At 43.7% G+C, this 20,330-nt stretch overlaps 2 protein-coding genes across 4 annotated transcripts in view; one reads left to right on the top strand and one right to left on the bottom strand.

Moving 5' to 3' along the window:
* SMARCC1 (SWI/SNF related, matrix associated, actin dependent regulator of chromatin subfamily c member 1) overlaps positions 1-13,355 on the bottom strand; it is a 93,548-nt gene extending 80,193 nt beyond the window's left edge. Inside the window, exon 1 of one of the 3 annotated variants that reach the window (XM_061474443.1) lies at positions 13,220-13,355. In XM_061474443.1, coding sequence (XP_061330427.1) covers positions 13,220-13,333 — 114 coding nt within the window. In that variant the 5' untranslated portion in view covers positions 13,334-13,355. Of the gene's footprint in view, positions 1-5,285; positions 5,579-13,219 lie in introns of those variants that run through there. The other 2 variants (XM_061474441.1, XM_061474442.1) reach the window with 2 other exon arrangements.
* A 3,501-nt stretch (positions 13,356-16,856) lies between these two features.
* The window catches only part of DHX30 (DExH-box helicase 30), a 41,855-nt gene continuing 38,381 nt past the window's right edge, over positions 16,857-20,330 (top strand). The window contains exon 1 of the mRNA XM_061474437.1: positions 16,857-16,929. Within this exon, the coding sequence (XP_061330421.1) occupies positions 16,872-16,929 (58 nt within the window). The 5' untranslated portion in view covers positions 16,857-16,871. The remainder of the gene's footprint in view (positions 16,930-20,330) is intronic.

The raw sequence follows: 20,330 nt of genomic DNA, 5'->3' as shown, positions 1-20,330 counted from the left end.
TCTTGAACGCATTCACATGCCATACCTATTACACACGCTCCAAAAGCAAAACCACTGGTTCCCACTTAAGCCCAGATATTTGAGACTGTCTACTCACCTCACTGTAATGCTTTCTCTAAATACCTATCTGGAAAGGTGTGGGGTTTTTTTTTCCCCAGTAAAACAACACACTGCAGCAGTAAACCTTTAGTTTCACATGGGAGGCACACTCCACAAGATTATAAAAAAAAAAGGAAATTGCTTTTGCATATCTTCTCTGAAGCTACAGTCTTTATTTTGGCAACAATGAATAGAGGAAACCCCCTCATAACCACTGTAGCTCATTTAATGGAGGAAAAGCTATGCATTGCCACATTTGCCTTTACTTGTATACGTTAAAAGCCTTAAAGCTTTTCCCACTAAATTCGACACAATATCTTAAATTAATAAAGTACCAGAAACATGCATAAAAAACAACAAGAGAACAAGCACTGATGGCTCTCGCTAACAGCAAAACAGAAGTATATAGCAATTCTGTACTTATGGCCATCACATAAAACAAAATGAAAACTCAATTCCCAATTCCAAATCTTGGAATTTCATTAAGCCACCCCTCAGCCCACACAGTGTACTTAAGCCCACAGCTTCTTCAGGGCAGAGAGAACAGAACTGCTTCCAGCACAACCCTCTAGTTATGGTTCTCTCAGCTCCTAGTTTGAGGATCCAACAAACCACAGCAAGGCAATGCATAACAGAGCTAACCAGAAGGACCTTACTCTTCACACAAAGCCAGCAAAAGCAGAAAATGAAAATCAGTGAGGAAATAGTCAAGGTTTAGAGTTTTCTAGTAGGGTTTCTTTGTCACTTGTGAACAAACAACACCTGCTCTAAATACCTGGTGACTTTGAACACCCAGACTGCAACCTCAGTTAAAAGTGAAAGAATTCAGAAGAGGTGCTATTCTTTCATTGTAAGTATTTTCCTCTGGGATAAAACCCCAATCATTTACATAAGATTATACCTTGGAAAGTGCATTCTTAGACATTTGAAATTTTTCAGGCACTTATTCCTGTGCCTGCAGACCCTGTTTTTACCTCTTGCAGGAGGCACCAGCAACTAGAAGCTATCAGAAAGGAAGAAAACACGAGGAACCCCTGATTATATTTTGCACTGCCGCTAAGTTGGTTTTTTTTTGTTTGTTTTTTGTTTGGTTTTTTTTTTTACACGAAACTCATCACTTTGCCTGAGGTTCCCCCAAAGGAAAAAACCACCTTCAGAAGGAAACACAGAAGACTCCTCTCAATCACTTCTGCACACTAATGAGAGATCATACAAATGGATCTTTAAAGCAGCAAAATTGATGAGATCATTTTATCAACAAGCAGCGGCTGTCAGAGGACTGAAGGCACAACATACCCACAAGTATTCCACTAGTCTCCACAGCAGAGGATGATTCTGCAGCAAATGAAGATTTTTCAACAGCAAATTCCAGAAGACAGAAACAATGCCCTGTTCCTAGACACACAGCTTTGGCATAAGGGGATTTTGTTCAACTGCTGAAATACCAAAGCCCCACTGACACAGCAAAGGTTTTTCTAACATTTCCACATCAATTAGATACACAACACCTCCCACATATCTTTAAGCAGAAAACATGTATGGCTGGAATTCTTTTGGTGTAACTCAAATTGTTCAAGAACAGGGTATAACACACAGCAGAGGCAATTACTTCCCTTCACCAGCAAGGCTTGTCATCACAGCTGCACTGGAAAGCCTTTGTCACAGACCTGAGGGATGAATTCATGTGCCCCATTCTGGTGTGGTGACTGACCTCAAATAAGCACATCACAGCTCTCCATTGTAGCCCTGATGCACAAAATCCTTTCCTTCCCCCAAAACAAAGAGCATTTCAGGCTGGACTACTAAATAGCAGGAAGAAGAAAACCAACATTAAAATACTTTGATTTAGGTTATAACCCTTGTTCCCTTTTTTAAAGGCAAGAACACAAAAGAGCTGCAGGCACAAAGAAAATCCTCCCTCAGATTAAATCAAAGTCAGTCATTGAAAAAATACTTGATAAGGTTGCTACCAACATGAGAAGTCAGAGGCAGCTGAAAGATAACTACAGATCCTCTCAATTCAGCTTCCGGCTGGCAGCGAACAAGCAGGTGGTCTCCAAACAGACATCTTCCACTGTAATGACTGCCATTTCGTAACAGCTGCCAAGAAGCAGCTCGTCCCTCCTCCCTGTCAGGCTGAGGCTTATTAACAGACAGGCATAAAGGGATCCCACACCACTGCCTGTTATTATGGTCCTGTGGTAAAACAGACATGGTCCACCAGCATCAGTCCAAAGCCACACAACAGCACCACGCTCCATTAATTCAGGAAGAAAACTTATTATTCTACACTAGCTACTACTGAAAGTGGGTCCCAGCTACTCAACAAACTACTCAGATCTTCAAGCACTGATACCTCCTCGCAGACGGTATGATTTAGTGTCTAGATGGACGGCCTGTGCCGTTGTCGCCTTAAAGAAACAAACCAAAACACCCTCCCCCCTGGCCCCCAGAAGATCAGTTTTCCAACCTCCTCTCTCAGAGGGCACAGCTTTCAGAGCCACTGAGCAGCTGAAGCTCCCATAGGCCAGCATATTGACCAGGACATGATGAATACACTGGGAACAGCCTGTAAGGCATACAGCTGGATAGGTTAGTTTCTGCATCCTTCATAATATATATGAAAAAAAAAATCACCCCCCCCAAAAAACCAAACAACCCCTCAAGCTATCTTAATTGAGATGGGATCTGAGGAAAAAGTTCTTCCCTGTGAGGGTGGTGAGGTGAGGCCCTGGCACAGGTTGCCCAGAGAAGCTGTAGCTGCCCCATCACTGGCAGCATTCAAGGCCAGGTTGGACGGGGCTTGGAGCAACTGGTCTAGTGGAAGATGTTCCTGCCCATGGCAGGGGGCTGGAATTGGATGAACTTTAGAGTCTACTCCAACCCAAACCATTCCCAGACTATTCTAGGATTCTCTGAATCCTCCAGGCCTTGAATACCAGAGCACACACCCATTTCCAACTCTCAGGAAGAAACGCTCAAACACCCATACCGCAGACCGATGCCAGGGAGGAAGTGTGGGACCTCCTGCGACCCTCAGTGCAGAGAAATAGAGCAAACTGACTTCCATACGTCACAAATACACAAAAGTAGGGAGCACGAATAAGTTGCAAATAAGCTTTTTTTCCCCCATCAGTGAGAGTTTTCCAATATCCACTGCAAGCCTCACATGCTACTATTTAAACCTCTTACTTTTTTAGTTATGCTCTAGAGATATGGAGACCTCTCAGATACTGGAAGACTTGATCTTGAGAAAAGGGTAAGATCTGTAGTTGCAATTCTCCAACTCGCTCCTCGCCCATCGCAACTTCTGGACCCTCAATCAGGCTTGCTGCTACTCTCGAGATTCTCTCTGACTGATCCCCAATGTCTGCAGAGCTGGACATAACACCTACTACAGCTGACTGCTTCCTCACTGCCAAGACATGTGTCCTTTTTTAAGAACACAAACCGGCCAAAGTCAGATCAATCACCAGGTACCTTTCTGAAAAGTCATGCACCTATAGCAAGATGAATATAGATGCCAGATGAACTACGGTCTATTTGCTGTACATCAAAAAGGAGCTAACATTTCCATTTGGAGTAGTATCAGCTTGTCTCCCGAAACAAAAAATAATTTTCATTTTTTAAAGCATTTTACACAGCAGTACCTTGAAATTCATCAGCCTAGTAAAGATTTCTTCTTAACCCAACTCTCACTAGCTCCCAGAGTTTCAGAAATAAATAGAATAATTTAATCTTTATAACCAGCAATACAATGTAAAACGATTATAATAATGGAATTTTTCTTTGGCATACAAAATTAAAGTTCCCACCCCTGAACTATAGATAAAAGCCCCTGCAAGGCCAGTAAGGCAAGAACCAGCTTGTCTAGATAGTTTTCATTCATAACAGCAAGAGACAATAACCGTTAAAGCTTTTAATAAATGACTTGCTCTTCTGCAACAGAGGAGGTGCCAGTTCAAAGTTATTTCAAAAGTTTATTGAGCTCTTGCTGGTGTTCAGTTACAAAAATGGAATGAAAGAACACGCCTCCTAGGTAGTCTAGAAACAGCAGAGAAGCACAACCAAAACAAAGTCAAACGAAACGTGTATTTTCAGGTTACAATTCCCTTATCAACATAAGTAGCATAAAAGCTGCTCGCTCAAATGACAGCAATACGGCTGTACGTGGCTGCGCTGGAACAAGCGAAGTGGAAGGACCGGTAAAACACATCCCTGAGCCTGTTCCGGTTTTTAACTCAGCTCAGATACCAGTTCTGGAGCACAGCCACACAACTAACCCGATCAACAGCACCCACAGAGCCACGAGCAATCCTCTCTGCGGGTGACTGACGCTAGAGCGGCCAAAGAACAGAGGACGGACTGCTAATCTCGGGCAAAAAGAGAGGCTAAGGCGCCTTTAGTTGTCCAGTATCTCTCCTTGACGTGGCTCTGCCCCAGCTAATCCTCATCCTAGGATGGCTACAAAGCTGTCTAGGCAGAGAGATCTTTCTTCTGGAACATTCACCTCGGTAATTTTTCAAGGTTTAGCTCTTGAAACTTAAAACATTACATAGGGAAAACACTTCAAAAGAAAGCGAAGAAACAGAGCGCACAGCCAACCAAATGCAAGGCGAAGAAGACTATATGGGCGATACACAGTAGCGACACTACCACGAAGTGAATTTGCTGTAAGTATAGCCAACACGCGTGGAGCTCTTAACGCCACCCCATCCAGCGAAACGCGGTTCTCAACGGCACGAACGGCTTTTTTTTCCTTTATTTCCTCCCCCACTTTGTTAAACCCACCGACACTTCAGGGGTGCGGTTTAAGTGAGACCGTGTAAAATCCTGGCGCGCCAAGCGGGGACTTGCCCGCACAAGAAAGTTACCGTTGCCACTCGCCTCGGTGTAAACACGGACGCAGAGCACTGCTCTCGGCCCGCCTATGCCCACCACAGGCTGCCTCGGAGCCGCCGCCCGGGCCCGGACACCCCGCACTAGCACGGCCCCGGATCCTCCCGGCCGCGCTGCCGGGCAGGGCGCGGCGGCGAGGCCACGGCTGACAAAGGCCAGCGGCGGTACCCGGCCTCCCCCCACTCAGTCCCGCGGGAAGGGACGGCTGAACCACCGGTTTCCCCCCGCGGCGGGAAGCCCCCTCGCCCCCCGACCGGGCAAATGCCCTCCCTTGCACCGGGCCGCACCTTCTTGTAGTGCTTCCCCAGCCAGACGCGGACCGAGTCGAGCTGGGACACGGTCTCCGGGCTCTCCCAGAACTTCCCCGTGGGGCCTCCGTCCTTCCGCCGCGCCACCGATAGCGCCGCCATCGCGGGGCCTCCGCTCACCGCCACAGCAGCCGCTGCCCCGGGCCCTGTCCCTCCGCCCGCCGCTACCGCCGCTGCCATTGTTACCCTCGCCGAGCGCCGCCACTGCGGCCCTACACCTCCCACCCGCCTTACGCCGCGCATGCGTTGGGCACCGTTCGCTCCGCCCCTTCAGGCATGCTCAGGTACCTGCTCCCCCCACCCGCTACCAAGCCGACGCCGCGGGCCGGTGCGGTGCGCTCCGTTTCCCCCCGTTCCCTCACGGTACACCCCCCACAACCCGCGGCAGCGTCGGTAAGCCGAGCCCCGCCACCCTCAGCTCCTGCCCCCCGCCGCCCCTCCCCCACGCGGCACCATCGCCATCTTGGCGCATGCGCGATCCTGTCGTTGTGCTAAGCCGGGGAAGTGCACTCCCACTTCTTGCGCATGCGCGGGCCCGCGCCCAAGGCGCTCCCTCCGGCGCTAGTCGCACCTCCTTCTATCGGCCTCGGCGCATGCGCGCTGGATGCTGAACGTGAGGGCGGGCTCCCGGTACGCTACGGCCGGGAAAACGCATGGTCAGCGCCATTGGTACCGGCTAAGGCGGGCTCCAGGTGTGCCGAGAATCCAAAAAAGGGCCGTCAGTGCCCTAGACAGGACACCCTTTCACCCTGGCTGGTCACGGCAGCCCGGGCTATCCACAGCAAGCTCACCTTATGGTAATTTTTCAAATCCTCCGCCTTACTGTTTCACAAGCAGTGCACTGATGAGCGTTTGGGTGCTCGTTACCTCTGTGGTTCAGCCTTCACTACCTGTGTGACAGGCCCAGGCTGAGGTAGGCAGGGCACTCCTGGCGGTTCTGGGCTATGGAGACTGCAGGTCTCATAGAATCCCAGGTTGGAAGGGACTTCAAGCATCATCTGATCCAACTTTTCTAGGCAAAGCATGACACAGACTCGATGGCTGAGCACGCTGTCCAGCCCAATGGTAACAAGTGTCCAATGCTGGGCAGTCACCACTTCCCTGGAGAGATTATTCCAGTGGTTTATGGTTCTCATGGTGAAAATTTTTCTTGTGTCCAATCAAAATCTCCCCAGGAGTAACTTGTGCCCACCACTCCCCATCTTTTCCATGGGACTCCTTGTAAAAAGGGAGTCTCCATCTTCTTTGTGGCTACCCTTTAAATACTAAGTCAAGATCTGATCTGATCCAGACCTCCTTTTTAATATGACACACATGCAGGTGGAGAGGATCTGGATATATGGGGTACTAAACAAAATTTTTCTCACATATGATACTCAGGTATCATCAAGGATATTCAGAAGCAGCCCATCTGCAGGATGCAGATGATAGGCCAAGAGGAGGCAACAGGGGCACAGATGGAGACAACTCATGGGAATATACAGACTTAACAGTTTCAAAAATCATGTGTTTTAAAATATATCAAACAAATACACACCCAGTCTTCACTGCTGGGTACACTGTGTAGTTTCCTTCCTTATTTCATAATTCACATCTAGGCCAATGGGATGAGTCATTATGAAGCAATTTTCCCCAAATTTTCTTTTTTAAAAACACTGAGCTTTGACAAAGTTTCTGCTAGTGCTTTATTTGCAAATCCAACCATTCAAAATACAAAAATAAAAAGGCAAAAAAAATCTGCCTGAAACTATTCACTGTCATGTAAGTGACTCAGTGACTAGAAATAATCTCAAATTCTGGGTCAATACCGGTTTAGAATGATTTAAGCTATGACAAAGAATAATTTCTCCCACTGCAAATCCTTAGGCAGCCCAAGTCTCAGCAAGCACACAAGATGAAGTACCGAGCAGTGGGAAGCTCAATGCAGCTGATATTTGTGACAGTATAACCTCACCTCTTTTGCTTCATGAAGCATTTGCAAGGAAGATCTGGTACCTCCGCTGCCAGAAAGCACCACTGTTGTCCTGTTGTGTACACAGAGGGACTACAAACCATTGCAAGTCTCAGCTGCACAAGCCAGCAGAAGAGTGCACACACAGGTTGTTAAGGCAGTTAAATCCAGGAACTGAGGATGCTGGCTGAGGCTGCTGCTTCCATCAGCTGTCTGCTTGGTTGAGCACCTAAAGCGAAGTAGTATCTGGAGCACAGTCAGTTACATATAACAAGAAATCCAAATAAAAATAAAATCACTGTAAAATGAAAAACTTGCGTTTCATCCCCTTTCTGCAATGGGATAAGACAATATTGCCCAACTTGTGCTTTAATTAGAGCCCTTTCTCTCCTATCATGTCTTCGAAAATCTTCATGGCTTCTTGGGCAATTACAGTCCATTTCACTCATGCTGAGACTGAAGAGAGCAAGAGTAAAACCTTGCGAAAAGAAACAGACAAAACCAAAACCAAGCTACTAGAGACAAAACTGCTCCAGCTCAAACTACCTGGAGGTACACCCACATTCCTCCACAGCTGGACTGTGCTGTTGTGGCCTCCTTCCAGAAGGAAGTATTATTAATGGCATGATGTGTCAGTCCTTTTCTCCACTCTCCTGATCATTTACTTGTTAAAACATCAGACAATTTCACCTCTGACAGAGGCAGGGATCTCAAAAATTCAAACCTCTCAAAAACAAGAGCAAACACAGACACAGCCCTGCTGAGGGAGTGGCAGAGAAGAATTCAGCTTTTACCCATGCAAACAGAACACATGCACTGCTGGACACAGAACTGGCACTGGGTAGAAAGGTACAGGAGGCACATCAAATGAACTGTCTCTGTAGCAGTAAGTTCTGTCAAATTTACTAAGCCAGACTAAAAATGTTTGGAAAAAGTATGAAGTACTACAGTTAACAAAGCTCTCAACAGAAGAGCCTGAGCTTACTATGAAGCAATTTTTTAACAGGGCTGTGACATGCTGCGCTACTATTCTGCTGAACCCAGATAATTTTGCCACCCTGCTGGTGATGCAGCCCAGGATAGCATTGGCTTGATTCAAACTGTTCGGTGAACAATCCACCACCAGCAGCTTTTGGCCTTCTGACCAGTGCTGTCTTAGATTTCCCTTTTTCTCACTTGCCTATTCTAAGTGCAAGCTGCAACCACAAAAGCCTGCGTGTCTTTGTTCAAACATTTTTCTCTGCGCTGTCGCTGGGAGACACCCAATGCCCCTTCCCCAATAAATCAGGTTCCATACTATCAGTCAAACTAGAAGAGGGAGCATTAATAACGCTTTTACCTACAGCCTCAGCAGACTTAAATTGTACGGGCTTTGCACTCTAGTGAAAGAAAAGATCAGTCTGGGAAATGTAACACCGCTTTTAATCTTTTTGTGTTAAAACTGCAGCTTGTTAAATTACCTGCTACTTGGAAATGAGTATTTGAGGAAAAGGCTCCAAACAAGCAAGATACGAGCGGTGTAACTACCACATGTTAACTGATGAATGTTACCACAGATGTTCTTTGTCAAAATTGATATATTAAACCTCTTTTAATCACCAAGTGGCTGACAGCTAAGTACTCCAAGGAGCACCGATCTCATCAGGCTTGGCAGCTCAGCCTTCGAATAACCACAACCCTGCTGCACTGAATCCCACACCAGCTTGGCAGGTCTTAACCCCCCAGAAGTTACGTACTGTAGGAGGGGAGGAAGTGGGTTATTTTCCCTAGACAATTCCAAGAAAATCTACTCCAAAAGGTAAGTCACAGAAGGTTGTTGCACACACTGAAGTCTGAGGTACACAGTGGTTTTGTGATGTATACACTCAAAAACCTCCCAGTTGCCTGTTTTTTAAGAATGGAAATCTAGAATCCATTTCTAAACCACAGTTAAGTAGAAAACTCATGACTTTTGTGACGCATCTGGGAATTTCTTCTGAAATTGTACATGAATTTTAGAAGATGCTCAGAAAAGTGCTGTACTAAAAGCCGAGTCCAACAGTACCCTAAAAATAAGCCCACACATTCTAAATAAAAACACAGCCTAGTTCAGGAACCACATGGAAAAGCTTTCACTTACCTTCCTGCTCATCTGAGCCACAGAAGTAGCTTGGACATGCTTGCTCTTCTTGCACCTGCAAACTGGGTGGATTCTCGCAGCAATGCAGGTTCTGTCCAACACAGCAACACAGCTGCCCAATGGGTTTATGTTTGCCAAATCCCTCTTCAACATTCACATGGATCAGAAAACTGCTGAAGAAGCCAGCATTCAAACTACAACCAAGCAAAAAACAACTCTGAGCAAGAATAGCTCTGATTCCGAGTGACTCTGAGTTTATTACTGTGGCTGCAAAGCCCAAAGACTCCTTTAAAGCTTATGCCAGCAGCTAGCTCTCACCAGATTTGTCCTCATAGTGTTTTAAGTCTTTGCTACATCCTCTCACAAGGAGTATGTAGATTTCTCAATATTTAATTCTCCACAGAAATGGGCACTGAAGGGTCTTAACAGCTACATTTTCATCAATTATGAGCAGAAAGTCTTGAAGACAATGTGCATGTTGTAGCCACTAATAACACATTCTTTCTCCAACAAAGAGTTCAATTTATCTGATAATAACAAAGTCATTTGTTTCCCATAAAAAAAGACAGTTGTTAAACTGAAAAACATCGGCAGACATTCATTCACAGAATGACAGAATCACAGAATGGTTTGGGTTGGAAGGGACCTTAAAGCTCATCCAGTTCCAGCCCCTGCCACAGGCAGGGGCACCTTCCACTAGACCAGGTTGCTCTAAGCCCCATCCAACCTGGCCTTGAACACTGCCAGGGATGGGGCAGCCACAGCTTCTCTGGGCAACCTCTGCCAGTGTCTCACCACCCTCACACGGAAGAACTTCTTCCTAATATCTCATCTGAATCTACCCTCTTTTAGCTTATATCCATATTGATAGTGGGGACAGAGAGCCAGCCACTGCAACTCAGTTTCTGCTGCTTCAGCCACAAATCCTCTTCATCCTTACCAGCACATGCCTCGTGGCACACACAAAGCACCCTCCACAGCCTATTTCTCTTGACAATCTCTATACTCCTAATAGTACGGCTTAATAGTTTCTCACAAAGTCTCTTCAGTAAAAGAGATTGGTAGAAAGGAGCTGTAAAGATAGCATTCCTTACAGGAAAATCTAATGTTATTCACTGTGTGAATGTATTCACATGATGTGAATAACATCATGAATTCACTTCATGAATAACATATATATGAATAACTATGTATAGTCTGTGCTATATAGCACCTGTAGTATAATTATGCACAAACTTGTGAATGGAAGAAAATTGTATGCACAACAATTAGCTTATTTCATTCATTTGCATTCATGTCTGTATAAACATCATAACTGCTCGAGTACCGTAACAGTGAATTAAAGATAATAATAAGCTAATTTGGTTAAACAAATACGGAAATACAGCTAAGACAAATTCCAGTTACTTAGAAAAGATTCAAAGCATCTGAAAAGCTAGCATTCTCCTTCACCTTGTTATGCTACATGAGAGACTACTGTTAGGAAAGCCTTAGGCCCTTCAGAACTATTACAGTAGAATCAAAGAGCAGTTTAGATCGGAAAGTAAACCTGGAGGTCACCTAGTCTAAGCCCCTCCCCCAAAGCAGGTCTGATTGACCCTCTCACTGCCAGTCATAGATGATAAATTAAGGCTTTCCTCACCTGAGCTCCTGCAGGAGCACCTACAAAAGTGTACAAGGAGTAAAGCTATATAGGCACTGCTCTTTGTCAGAGACATATTATACTCCAGATGAATAATAAGTTTTAAATTTATCCAAAAAGTCATCCAACTTATTTGATTTATAAAAGCTGATGCAAAAGACAAATGCAGTTATCCAGACAGAATAGACATGTGCAGTAAGGACAATAAGTAGAACAGTTTTCCTTCCAGAGAAAGGGCAGGTGATGCAGCAAACTCCTCGACTGTTAACAACGTGCAGTTTAATCTGTCTACTTCTCAAGAACTGATAACCTGGAGGAGGGGGTATATTTGTGTCCTCCTGCCTACAGGTCCATGGCGACTGCCTGCAAAGTTTGTCAAGCCTTGCCGTGAGCTGGACAGACGAATGGAGGAACCTGGTGCCTCAGCTACAGGAGCTGACTGTGAATACCCCAAGCTAAATGAGATAGAGGAAAACAAATGATTGCAAAACATCACTTGGGGGCAACTGAGAAGTAACAGCTTGAATATGTGTGCTAGTAAAGTAGCTATTATTAAAGGCTGTGATTTTGTGTATAAAACCACCTGTATTTACTAGCCAGTTGCTAATAAAAAACTACACCTTGCATCCAACCAAACTGTAATGACAGAATAGATTTTTGGAACCCAGGTGAAATAATAGCTGCTTCATTCTTAACTCTTGGAGTAGCTAGCGCTCAAGCTTTAGCAACATTAAATAAGTTAGGATGTTGGCTCATTAAACTAATGCTACAGCATCCGCTCTCTCTGGATTACTCACTGATGTTGATTCTATTAAACACATGACTTCGCAAAATAGGGCAGCAATAGATTTTCTCCTCTTAGCAAATGGGCATGGGTGTGAAATTTTGAAAGGAATGTGTTGTATGAACTTGTCAGATCATTCAGAATCTATACATGAAAGTATCCATAAGTTCAAAGATAGTGTGTTGAAGTTAAGGGAAGATGATAAAGATTGGCTATCATCACTTTTTTTCTGGCTGAGGTATAACTGGATGGTTATAAGTCTTGGTTAAAGGAGGATTGATCTTGTTGCTTGTCTTTTTTGGCATTATCTGTATTGCACCTTGTTTGTTACAATGTATTCAACGTACGACAATGAATGCTATGAAGCGTGTTTGGCTTGTGCAACAAGAAAAAGGGGGAGATGTGGATGGATTTTTAGCAAAGAATGGCCACATGCCCAAGTCAACGAGTGCCTACATGGAGCTCAACATGAACTGAGGATGAAGTAAAACATGGGTAAAGAGGCAAAGTAGCAGTAGCAAAAGTAGCAGTAGAAGCAAGATAAGAAGAAACTGGGACTGTGCTAAGATACAAAATAGTGGACTGTTAGCAAATTTTAAAGGTTAAGTCTCATACGCTTATTGTTACTAGTTGCTGTGTACTGCAGGAATATGTACCAAAGCATAGTATACTGAGCTATTGTATATGTATTCAATCATCATACAACAAGCTATTGAACATGTATCTAATTATACTACAGCAAGCTATTGGGGATATATCCAAATATTATACAGCGAGCTATTGTAAATGTAACTGTAGTTGCGGTGTATTACAAGAAAATGTATCCGATTATAATACAGCAAGCTATTGTAAGCCGAGGCAGAGAAACAGTATAAAAAGGATTGATACTCTATAATAAATGGCTTTTGTCTGATCACATTGATCTCTAACTGAGTCCATAATTTTTCTGCGGCAGGGAGGAGGAAGGACAATAAGCTGAATAAAACTCCCTACCTTCTGCTTTTTTTTCCCCCTGAAGTCCAGGGGAATGAGTTTTGAAGTTTACACTGAAAGCCCAACCAATTAAAATAATTTCAAATTGGAACATGAGAGTTGTTTCAAACATTCGGAAGCACTTTGAAAGTATTAAGTCAAGTGTTTCCAGGGAATTCTGCAGTGAAGTGAGAGACTTTTAAAAAAAGAAACCCAAAACACATTTCACATTTTGGAGATGGAAAGCTTTATTTTTTTTTCCAGGAAATCTAGTCATGTAGAAATAAACATCATTCTAATAAAGAAATAAGTTTTCATTCGACCCATTTTCCACCACAACCCTTTTTTCTACAGAGAAAATACCATTCTCCTAAAGAAAAAAAAACCAAACAGTTAATAGCTTGCAGAGAAACTCCCAAGACAGAAAACAGATGGCTAAAATTACCTTGGCAGCACAATGTTTCTTGTAGATATCCATCTGCTGTCTTATTTGATATTCCAAATCAGAGATTTGAGCCTGCAACCATGTCCAACAGCAAATGATGGCTACTCTCTCCATCACCCACTGGCACTCTGCATGATGACATCTGGAAAGCAAGAGTTTGCTTGTGCTTATTGTTTAACACTAAAAACAATCTGTCAGAAATTTGGGAACAATTTCACTATTCAAAAGTGATTAAGAGTTTGTGGTGGATACAGGACAAATGAGTTGTTTGCCCTTGCAAAATCTAAAGATATCCAGCCTTAACTTGCAACTCTGTGCCCAGGAGAGAGTGGTCAATCCAATTCTTCAACTATGTAACACAATATATTGAAAGGGATCAGGTATCATTATTTTGACTATCACAAACCAATGCAGGAGCCCAGGTCTTTCTAGATAAGCACAGAAACCACTTCAGTCCTCTGCAACTTCAGGGGGTGAAGAACACCACCACCAAACAACTTCACCATAAGAACTACTTGAAGGTACAGACTACCAGCTTGTGCTGCCGACCACAGAGCAGGACTAGTCTGTATTTGTGACACTCCTCAGAGCCACTTGGCTAACAAGTTCTTAAAAACCTCTACTGATAGAAATCCCATCTGCCCTTCAGGAACAACATCCTCATCTCTAAACTGCAGGAACATGGATTTGATGGATGAACCACTTGGTGGATAAGGAATTAGCTGGAGAGCTGCACTCAAGAGTTGCAGTCAACGGCTTGATGTCCCAGTGCAGACCAGTGAGTGCTGTCCCTCAGGTGTCAGTGTTGGGACCAGTGTTGTTCAACATCTTTGTGGGCAACAAAGGATTGAGCAGTGCAACAAACTCAGTATACAAATGAAATCTTTATATGTACCTTACTGAACCTCTCAAATGCAGAGAAGTCCCCAGAACACCCAAACAAATACAGTATGACATAATTAGAGTTTTAAACCCCAAATTTCCTCACTGTCAGTGCTTTTCAGATTCTAGTTGTACAGAAAAAGATGAAAATTTGAAATACAAAAGGTTTATGAGTAACAACAGCAAATTATTAGTACCAAATTCTCTTGGAAAGAGTGATAAAACAAATTAGATCAGATACCAAGCATTCTGAAAGAAATTCAAAACAACCTGTGGGAGCATTCATATGACTAATTAGCTAAATTCATAACACATTTATTGTTATCATTATGCAGTTGTCAAGAACACACACGTTAGTATCTTTGAAATATCACAGCTTCCCACAGCCTGGATAATAATTGCTATTCTTTAGCACCAAAACCATTACAGTTTGGGTAACTGTCAAACACATTTTTCTTTTTTTCCCTGGAGAAAAAGTAGCAACCACAGAGGTATTAAAAGAAGTCACATGGAAATTCAGTTCGATTCAACCGACATATGAGGTAAGTGACATAGTACAGAGCTGCTACTTAACAGGAGAATCAATTTTCCAGTGCATTAACGGGCAGCACATTTCTAGGGTATTACATGAGAAGAAAAAAAAAACACCCAGACAAATATATAAAGTCACTTAGTTATCTCATACTTTTAAATTAAGGTAGCAAGCTTCTCCATTTCATGCACATACAGTTCTGGAGAGCATCTGAAGAGCAACCATGCAAAACATAATGAAGTAGTAACCCTTTGGAGAGTAATTCATGTAAGGATTCCATTCTAGGACAACTAGCACCAATTTGGTTAGCTTCTTTCTATTAACATTACCCCAAACCAGCCCTATTCTGCCTTTATTTTTCAAACCGGGTCCAAACTTTATCCTCTCCTTCCCAGTCACATTGGGAAGTCTAACAAATAAAATGGTTTCTTCCTTCGAACCTAACCTCCCTCATATCTTTAAACCAAACTGGATACAACAGCAGTATGCATTACAAGATAAACTGTGAACATCTGATAAATATTTCAGAGAAGCCTAAAATGGTTTGGGTTGTGAAGGGACCTTAAACATGGGCAGGGACACCTTCCACTAGACCAAGTTGCTCCAAGCCCTGTCCAACCTGGCCTTGAACACTGCCAGGGATGGGGCAGCCACAGCTTCTCTGGGCAACCTGTGCCAGGGCCTCACCACCCTCACAAGGAAGAACTTCTTCCTCAGATGTCGTCTCAATCTCCCCTCTGTCAGTTTAAAGCCATTCCCCCTTGTCCTGTCCCTACCTGCCTTTGTTAAAAGCCCCTCTCCAGCTTTCTTGTCAGTCCCTTTAGGCACTGGGAGCTGCTCTAAGTATTTTTTATTTCTGACTTAATGCATGCAAACCCAACACTAAAGAGGAGGCACCATTAAAGCACCTACGGTAAAGAATATTTGGTGTACAAGTCTTTAAGGGGGGAGGGGAGTGAAGAAAAGTAAAAACTCGAGAGAAAGACAAGGAGATGAACGCAAGATGAAATCTCCCATCCCTGATGCCTTCGGACCGACCCCACCGCTTTGCCCGGCTCTCCAGCCGTCTCCCCACCGCCCCGCTGTCCTCCGGGAGAAAACCGGAGATACGAGACTGCAGCCACGAGTGAGTCGCAGCCGCCGTTACCCCGGCTCCTCCCGCCTTCCCCGATCCCTTCCGCCAGGGAAGGGTACTACGGAGCCGATCCCTCTCGAAGACACGGGGGTCACTTTCGGGTTTAAGGATCGAAGGGGGGAACCGCAGGAAAAGGTTTTTTCTCACTGTTTTATGACAAAAAAAAAGGCCGATATTCATAGGCACTTCGCAAAGCGATGCTTTAGGCTTGCATAACCCTAAAGCGCACGTTTGAATGGCCGGACTCCTCCATCAACCCCGCAAACGCCACAGTAAACACCCAAGAGGCGCCTCCCCGGGGAAGCGCCGCAGCAGCCCGTACTCACTGTGGGGCCTTTCCCCTCCGCCGCCCGCCCCGCTCTCCACGACGGAACCGCCCCAGCCGCCGCTCTCCGACGCCCTGCAGCGCCCTCAGCCGACTCCACAGCGCGACCTGGCGGGCCTCAAAGCTGCTGCCGCCGCTGCCGTTCAGGGGGGGACAGAGCCGTGCCTCAGGACCGGTACAGGAGCCTCCCGGGGCCGACCGGCGCCCCGCGCTTCAGCCGCAGGGCGGTACGCAGGCGAGCACCAGCCCCCTAAATCCGCTCCTCCCGCCGCCGGCCGCCCATTGGCTGCTGGAGCACGCCCTCGCTGCGCCAACCAACCAGAAATGGTAAACAGTGCCGGCACGTGCTAGGGGAGGAGGAACAGTGAGGGTGACAGGCTGGGGAGCCAATCATAACTGTCAACCCTCCCGCCTCCTTCCCCGCCGCGCCTATATAACTCCTCGGAGGTGGCCGTGTCTCTATACTGAGGGACGCAGGGGGTATGGCCGGTACTTGTTCCTGGAGCGGCACGGTTGCGGCTGCACCGGTCGCTCGGACACTGAAGGCATCAGGCAGTCAGAAGTCAACCCTCGGCCTAGCTGCACGCCCGGGCAGGGTGAAACAAAGAACACATCCATCCAGTCCAATGGCCTGCTTCCTCTGCAGAGCCCTTGCTCCACCCTCCATCTATTTTATATGGTAATCCAATTATAAAAGTGTCTCGGTGATTAATACAGGCCAAGTAATGAAAAGTCAACATTCAGCCAGCTTCCTGAGGGCTTTCCATTGTGTCTGGGCATGAAGGAAGGAGGTGCCCATGCTTGCAGCAGTGAGAGGAACTGGCTTTCCACAGCAGGTAGTTTGCAAGCATCTTCTGAACAGAATTCTCAGTTTTGGTCATTCAGAATAATGGGCAAAATTGGGAAAAAATCAATAATAATAATAATAATTAAAAGCTATAACTATAATCCCTGATCGCAGTGGGCCTCTGACCATCTAGTCAGGGAAAGCCTCCTTTGCCAGAGGCTGTGTGACAAGCAGCCACAGTCAAAGCCAACACCTCGGATACATCGTGGTTTACTGTATCTAGTCTCTTTTAGCCAGCATCTTCCTGTGTCATCTTTTTGTAGTTTTCTGTAAAATAACACTGTGGGGTAGGATACTTAGCTAAGGAGGGTTAGCATGACAGTACCAGGAGAGCAGTATTGTATAGGCAATAACACCTGAAAACAACACAGAGAAGTTGCCAGGAGCTCCCAAAGCACAGAGACCACCAACAGAAACACTAAGGCTGAAGAAACAATGCTTTTGTACATGCTCATCAGAAGGCGGGATGTTTAAAGAAGCTTTTTGAAATTTAAGAAGTTATTTGAAATTTTATTGAAAATAGCTATTGTACCCTATAATGTTATATTGGGGGAGTCTGTTAATGTGATACGTAGCAGATTGAGAACATAGTTTCTAAAAAATGTTAACATCAGATTTAATATTTCTGCCACAGTGACAAGCTAAAAGCAACACTTCAGAATTTAATGTCAACAACTGTTTCATTTGCCCACACAAAACCTTTTCCCAAAGGTTTACGGTACAGCTGCAGCCAGAGAGATAGTGTTGTTCCTGGTTGTATTTTCAGGCTAATGTAATCCAGAAGAAAATTGTATCCTTTATAACAATTAAGACCACAAAAAAGGTGCCTGAGACAAGGCAAAGCACGGAAAAAGAAGAAAAAGAGCATTTAAGAAGGTAAAGAGGAGGGTTTTTTTCCCCAAAAATCCTTAATGAGCCAGTCCTCTTCCAAGGAATTAAGATTTTTCTAATACTAGTGTTTAATTGGGAAGAGATTATAAAGGTACTTCATACAGTGAGACATCACTGGTTGTTTTATAACTATTTCATAGCGGGGGCTAGGGGGAAATACACACATTTTCTTGACCAGCCCAGAACTTGGCACATGTAACTTGTTTTACTATCCCAGAATTACCTCAATCCTGTCATGTCTCATCACAAGAGATATAAGGAGATATTGGAAATGAAAACATGGAGTTTCATATAAAAAATTAAAACATGATGTATTATCTGCTGACAATCCAGTCTGACAACTACCTTTAGAGGCATTTTTTATGTTTTTTTTTAGCAGCTTGACTGCACAATTTTCTTCCACAATTCTTGCACTTAATTTAAAAAGCAATTTATCAGTTTGCTCCAATATCTCTTTTTGTGACATTTAATGTTATCAAGATTACCAGCAGCTTTAAAAGGTATAGCAGAAAACTTTTAACATCCTCCTTCACAACAGAGAGGATTAGGAAACAATCTTTCTTGGTAGTGCTGTTGATTACAACTAGTGTATGATGCCAGACAGACGTTCCTTTCTTGGGTTTGTGATTCTTCTTCTTTCTTTTCTTTTAAACCAGTTTCCTGTTTCTTGTGTCTTTAAACTTTATGTTTTGTTGTTGTTCTTTTTAACAGTGTCAGTGATTGGCTCATCAAATTCCATCTCAGAAGTTAAATTTTTCTTATACATTGCTGTTGGTCTTTGTTTAGTGGTTTCAGTAGAATCTAACCTTTCCTGAGTTATTGAGTTATTAAATAATTGTCTGAGTCAAAGGAGCTCTTGAGGTAGGCTGTTTAACTAGATCAATTTTCTTGCTTCTCCGCCTTTTTTTTTGGTAGTTATGCCCACTTTCTCAACAATGTGGTTTCTGTAAGTCATAGAATCCTAGAATCCTAGAATGGTTTGGATTGGAAGGGACCTTAAAGACCATCCTAAGAAAGCTTGAAATAAAATGGGAATACTTTTTCTCAGTGCTACACTGTTTTTCAGTATCCTCCAGGTACTGGGACAGAAAGAGAAGCAATTGGCCTGAGCACTTCTAACAATGAGTTTCTAAAAAGCTGACATTAACATAGTATTAGGCTCTTTGTCTTTACGACTACAAGTATAACTACAGGCAGAACAGTCTGAGCAAGTCTAACATAGTGGGGTCATAAAGGTGTTAGATCTTAAAAGGTCTACAAAGAATATCAGCCACTCAATTAATTGAATTAATATAATAAATGTGTTGTAATAAAAGACAGTAAATGAAAATCAAATCAAAAAGGATATTCTCTCAGCATTATAAGGCTTCATTGCTTGTACTAGTTGAAAACATGAAACAGTTTTCAGCCTCAAAAACCAGAATATTTTGTGTGTGTGTACTTTTATGTGTCTGTTTTCATATAGAATTTCCATGATTTGTTAGGAACATCATTTAGGAAAGAGATCTATCAACCAGACATGTCTCTATTGTCATTTAAGCACAGGGATGTCTTTATTTCCTAAAGCAGCACTGTCACTTAGGTGGTGCTGACCCTTTGGCACCTCTTCTGAGAACTTTTATAGTTGCTACGTAGTTCCAAATAAACTTACTTTTTTTTTTTTTTTTTTTAATGCAGAGATACCGAGTCCTCCTATGGAAAGGAAGAGTAAAATCAGCCCTTTCCCACATGCACTGCTATAGGCTCAAGCTGTCCAAACACAATTATCCAGCAGGTTTCCTGGTTTTTGCACTCCTTGCTGTCAGTCGTACAGCTGATGGTGAAGGGATATGGGCAGAAGAGAGGTTAATACAGGAATGACACTTTAGGAGATATGGCAGGCAAAATACATGGATTTTTAGGTGTCCAGATAAACTATGGCGAGTGGTGGATGGGGCAGGAATGCAGTGAAGAGCTGTACTGGTTGTACAACAATTTGGTTACTAGAGGGCAACACACAGGAGACTGTTTCCTGTTAGTTTTGCTGGATGGGGTACTTTAAGTTGTGGGGTTTGGGTTGGTTTCTTTTTTCAGAACAGAACTAGATTAACAGATAAAGCTTGGGAACAAAGAAAATTCAAAATGCTGCTCATGGTTTTTATCTTAATTTTAAAGTTACAAGGATGTTAAAAATACAGTTAAAACCTGTAAAAATACCATTAAAATAACTGTAAAATCTGTAAATACTGTAAACAACTGTATATACTAAAACCCCCGTTAAATACAGTTACAACTGTATTTAGATCTAAACTCAGCCTTTGTGGCATCTCTTAGGTTACTTGGAAAAGAGAGCACAAAATAATACCACTAAAGATATTATCATCAGTAGGAAGCAAGTAAAGAACTATAATTAAATGATCTTGCTTTAGATGGCTTGACATATTCTCTACAAAGTCATTGTATTAAAGCAATTTTCCATTCTAAACCCCCAGAGATGAATTGTTTTGCTCATTACTTAAC

The sequence above is a fragment of the Pezoporus flaviventris genome, unplaced genomic scaffold (assembly GCF_033815535.1).
Source record: "Pezoporus flaviventris isolate CSIRO_AGI_PZ_B2104156 unplaced genomic scaffold, CSIRO_AGI_Pfla_v1 ptg000079l, whole genome shotgun sequence".
NCBI lineage: Eukaryota > Metazoa > Chordata > Aves > Psittaciformes > Psittacidae > Pezoporus > Pezoporus flaviventris.
The sequence above is the reverse complement of the archived record's forward strand: the minus strand, read 5'-3'. Positions and strand labels throughout refer to the sequence as shown.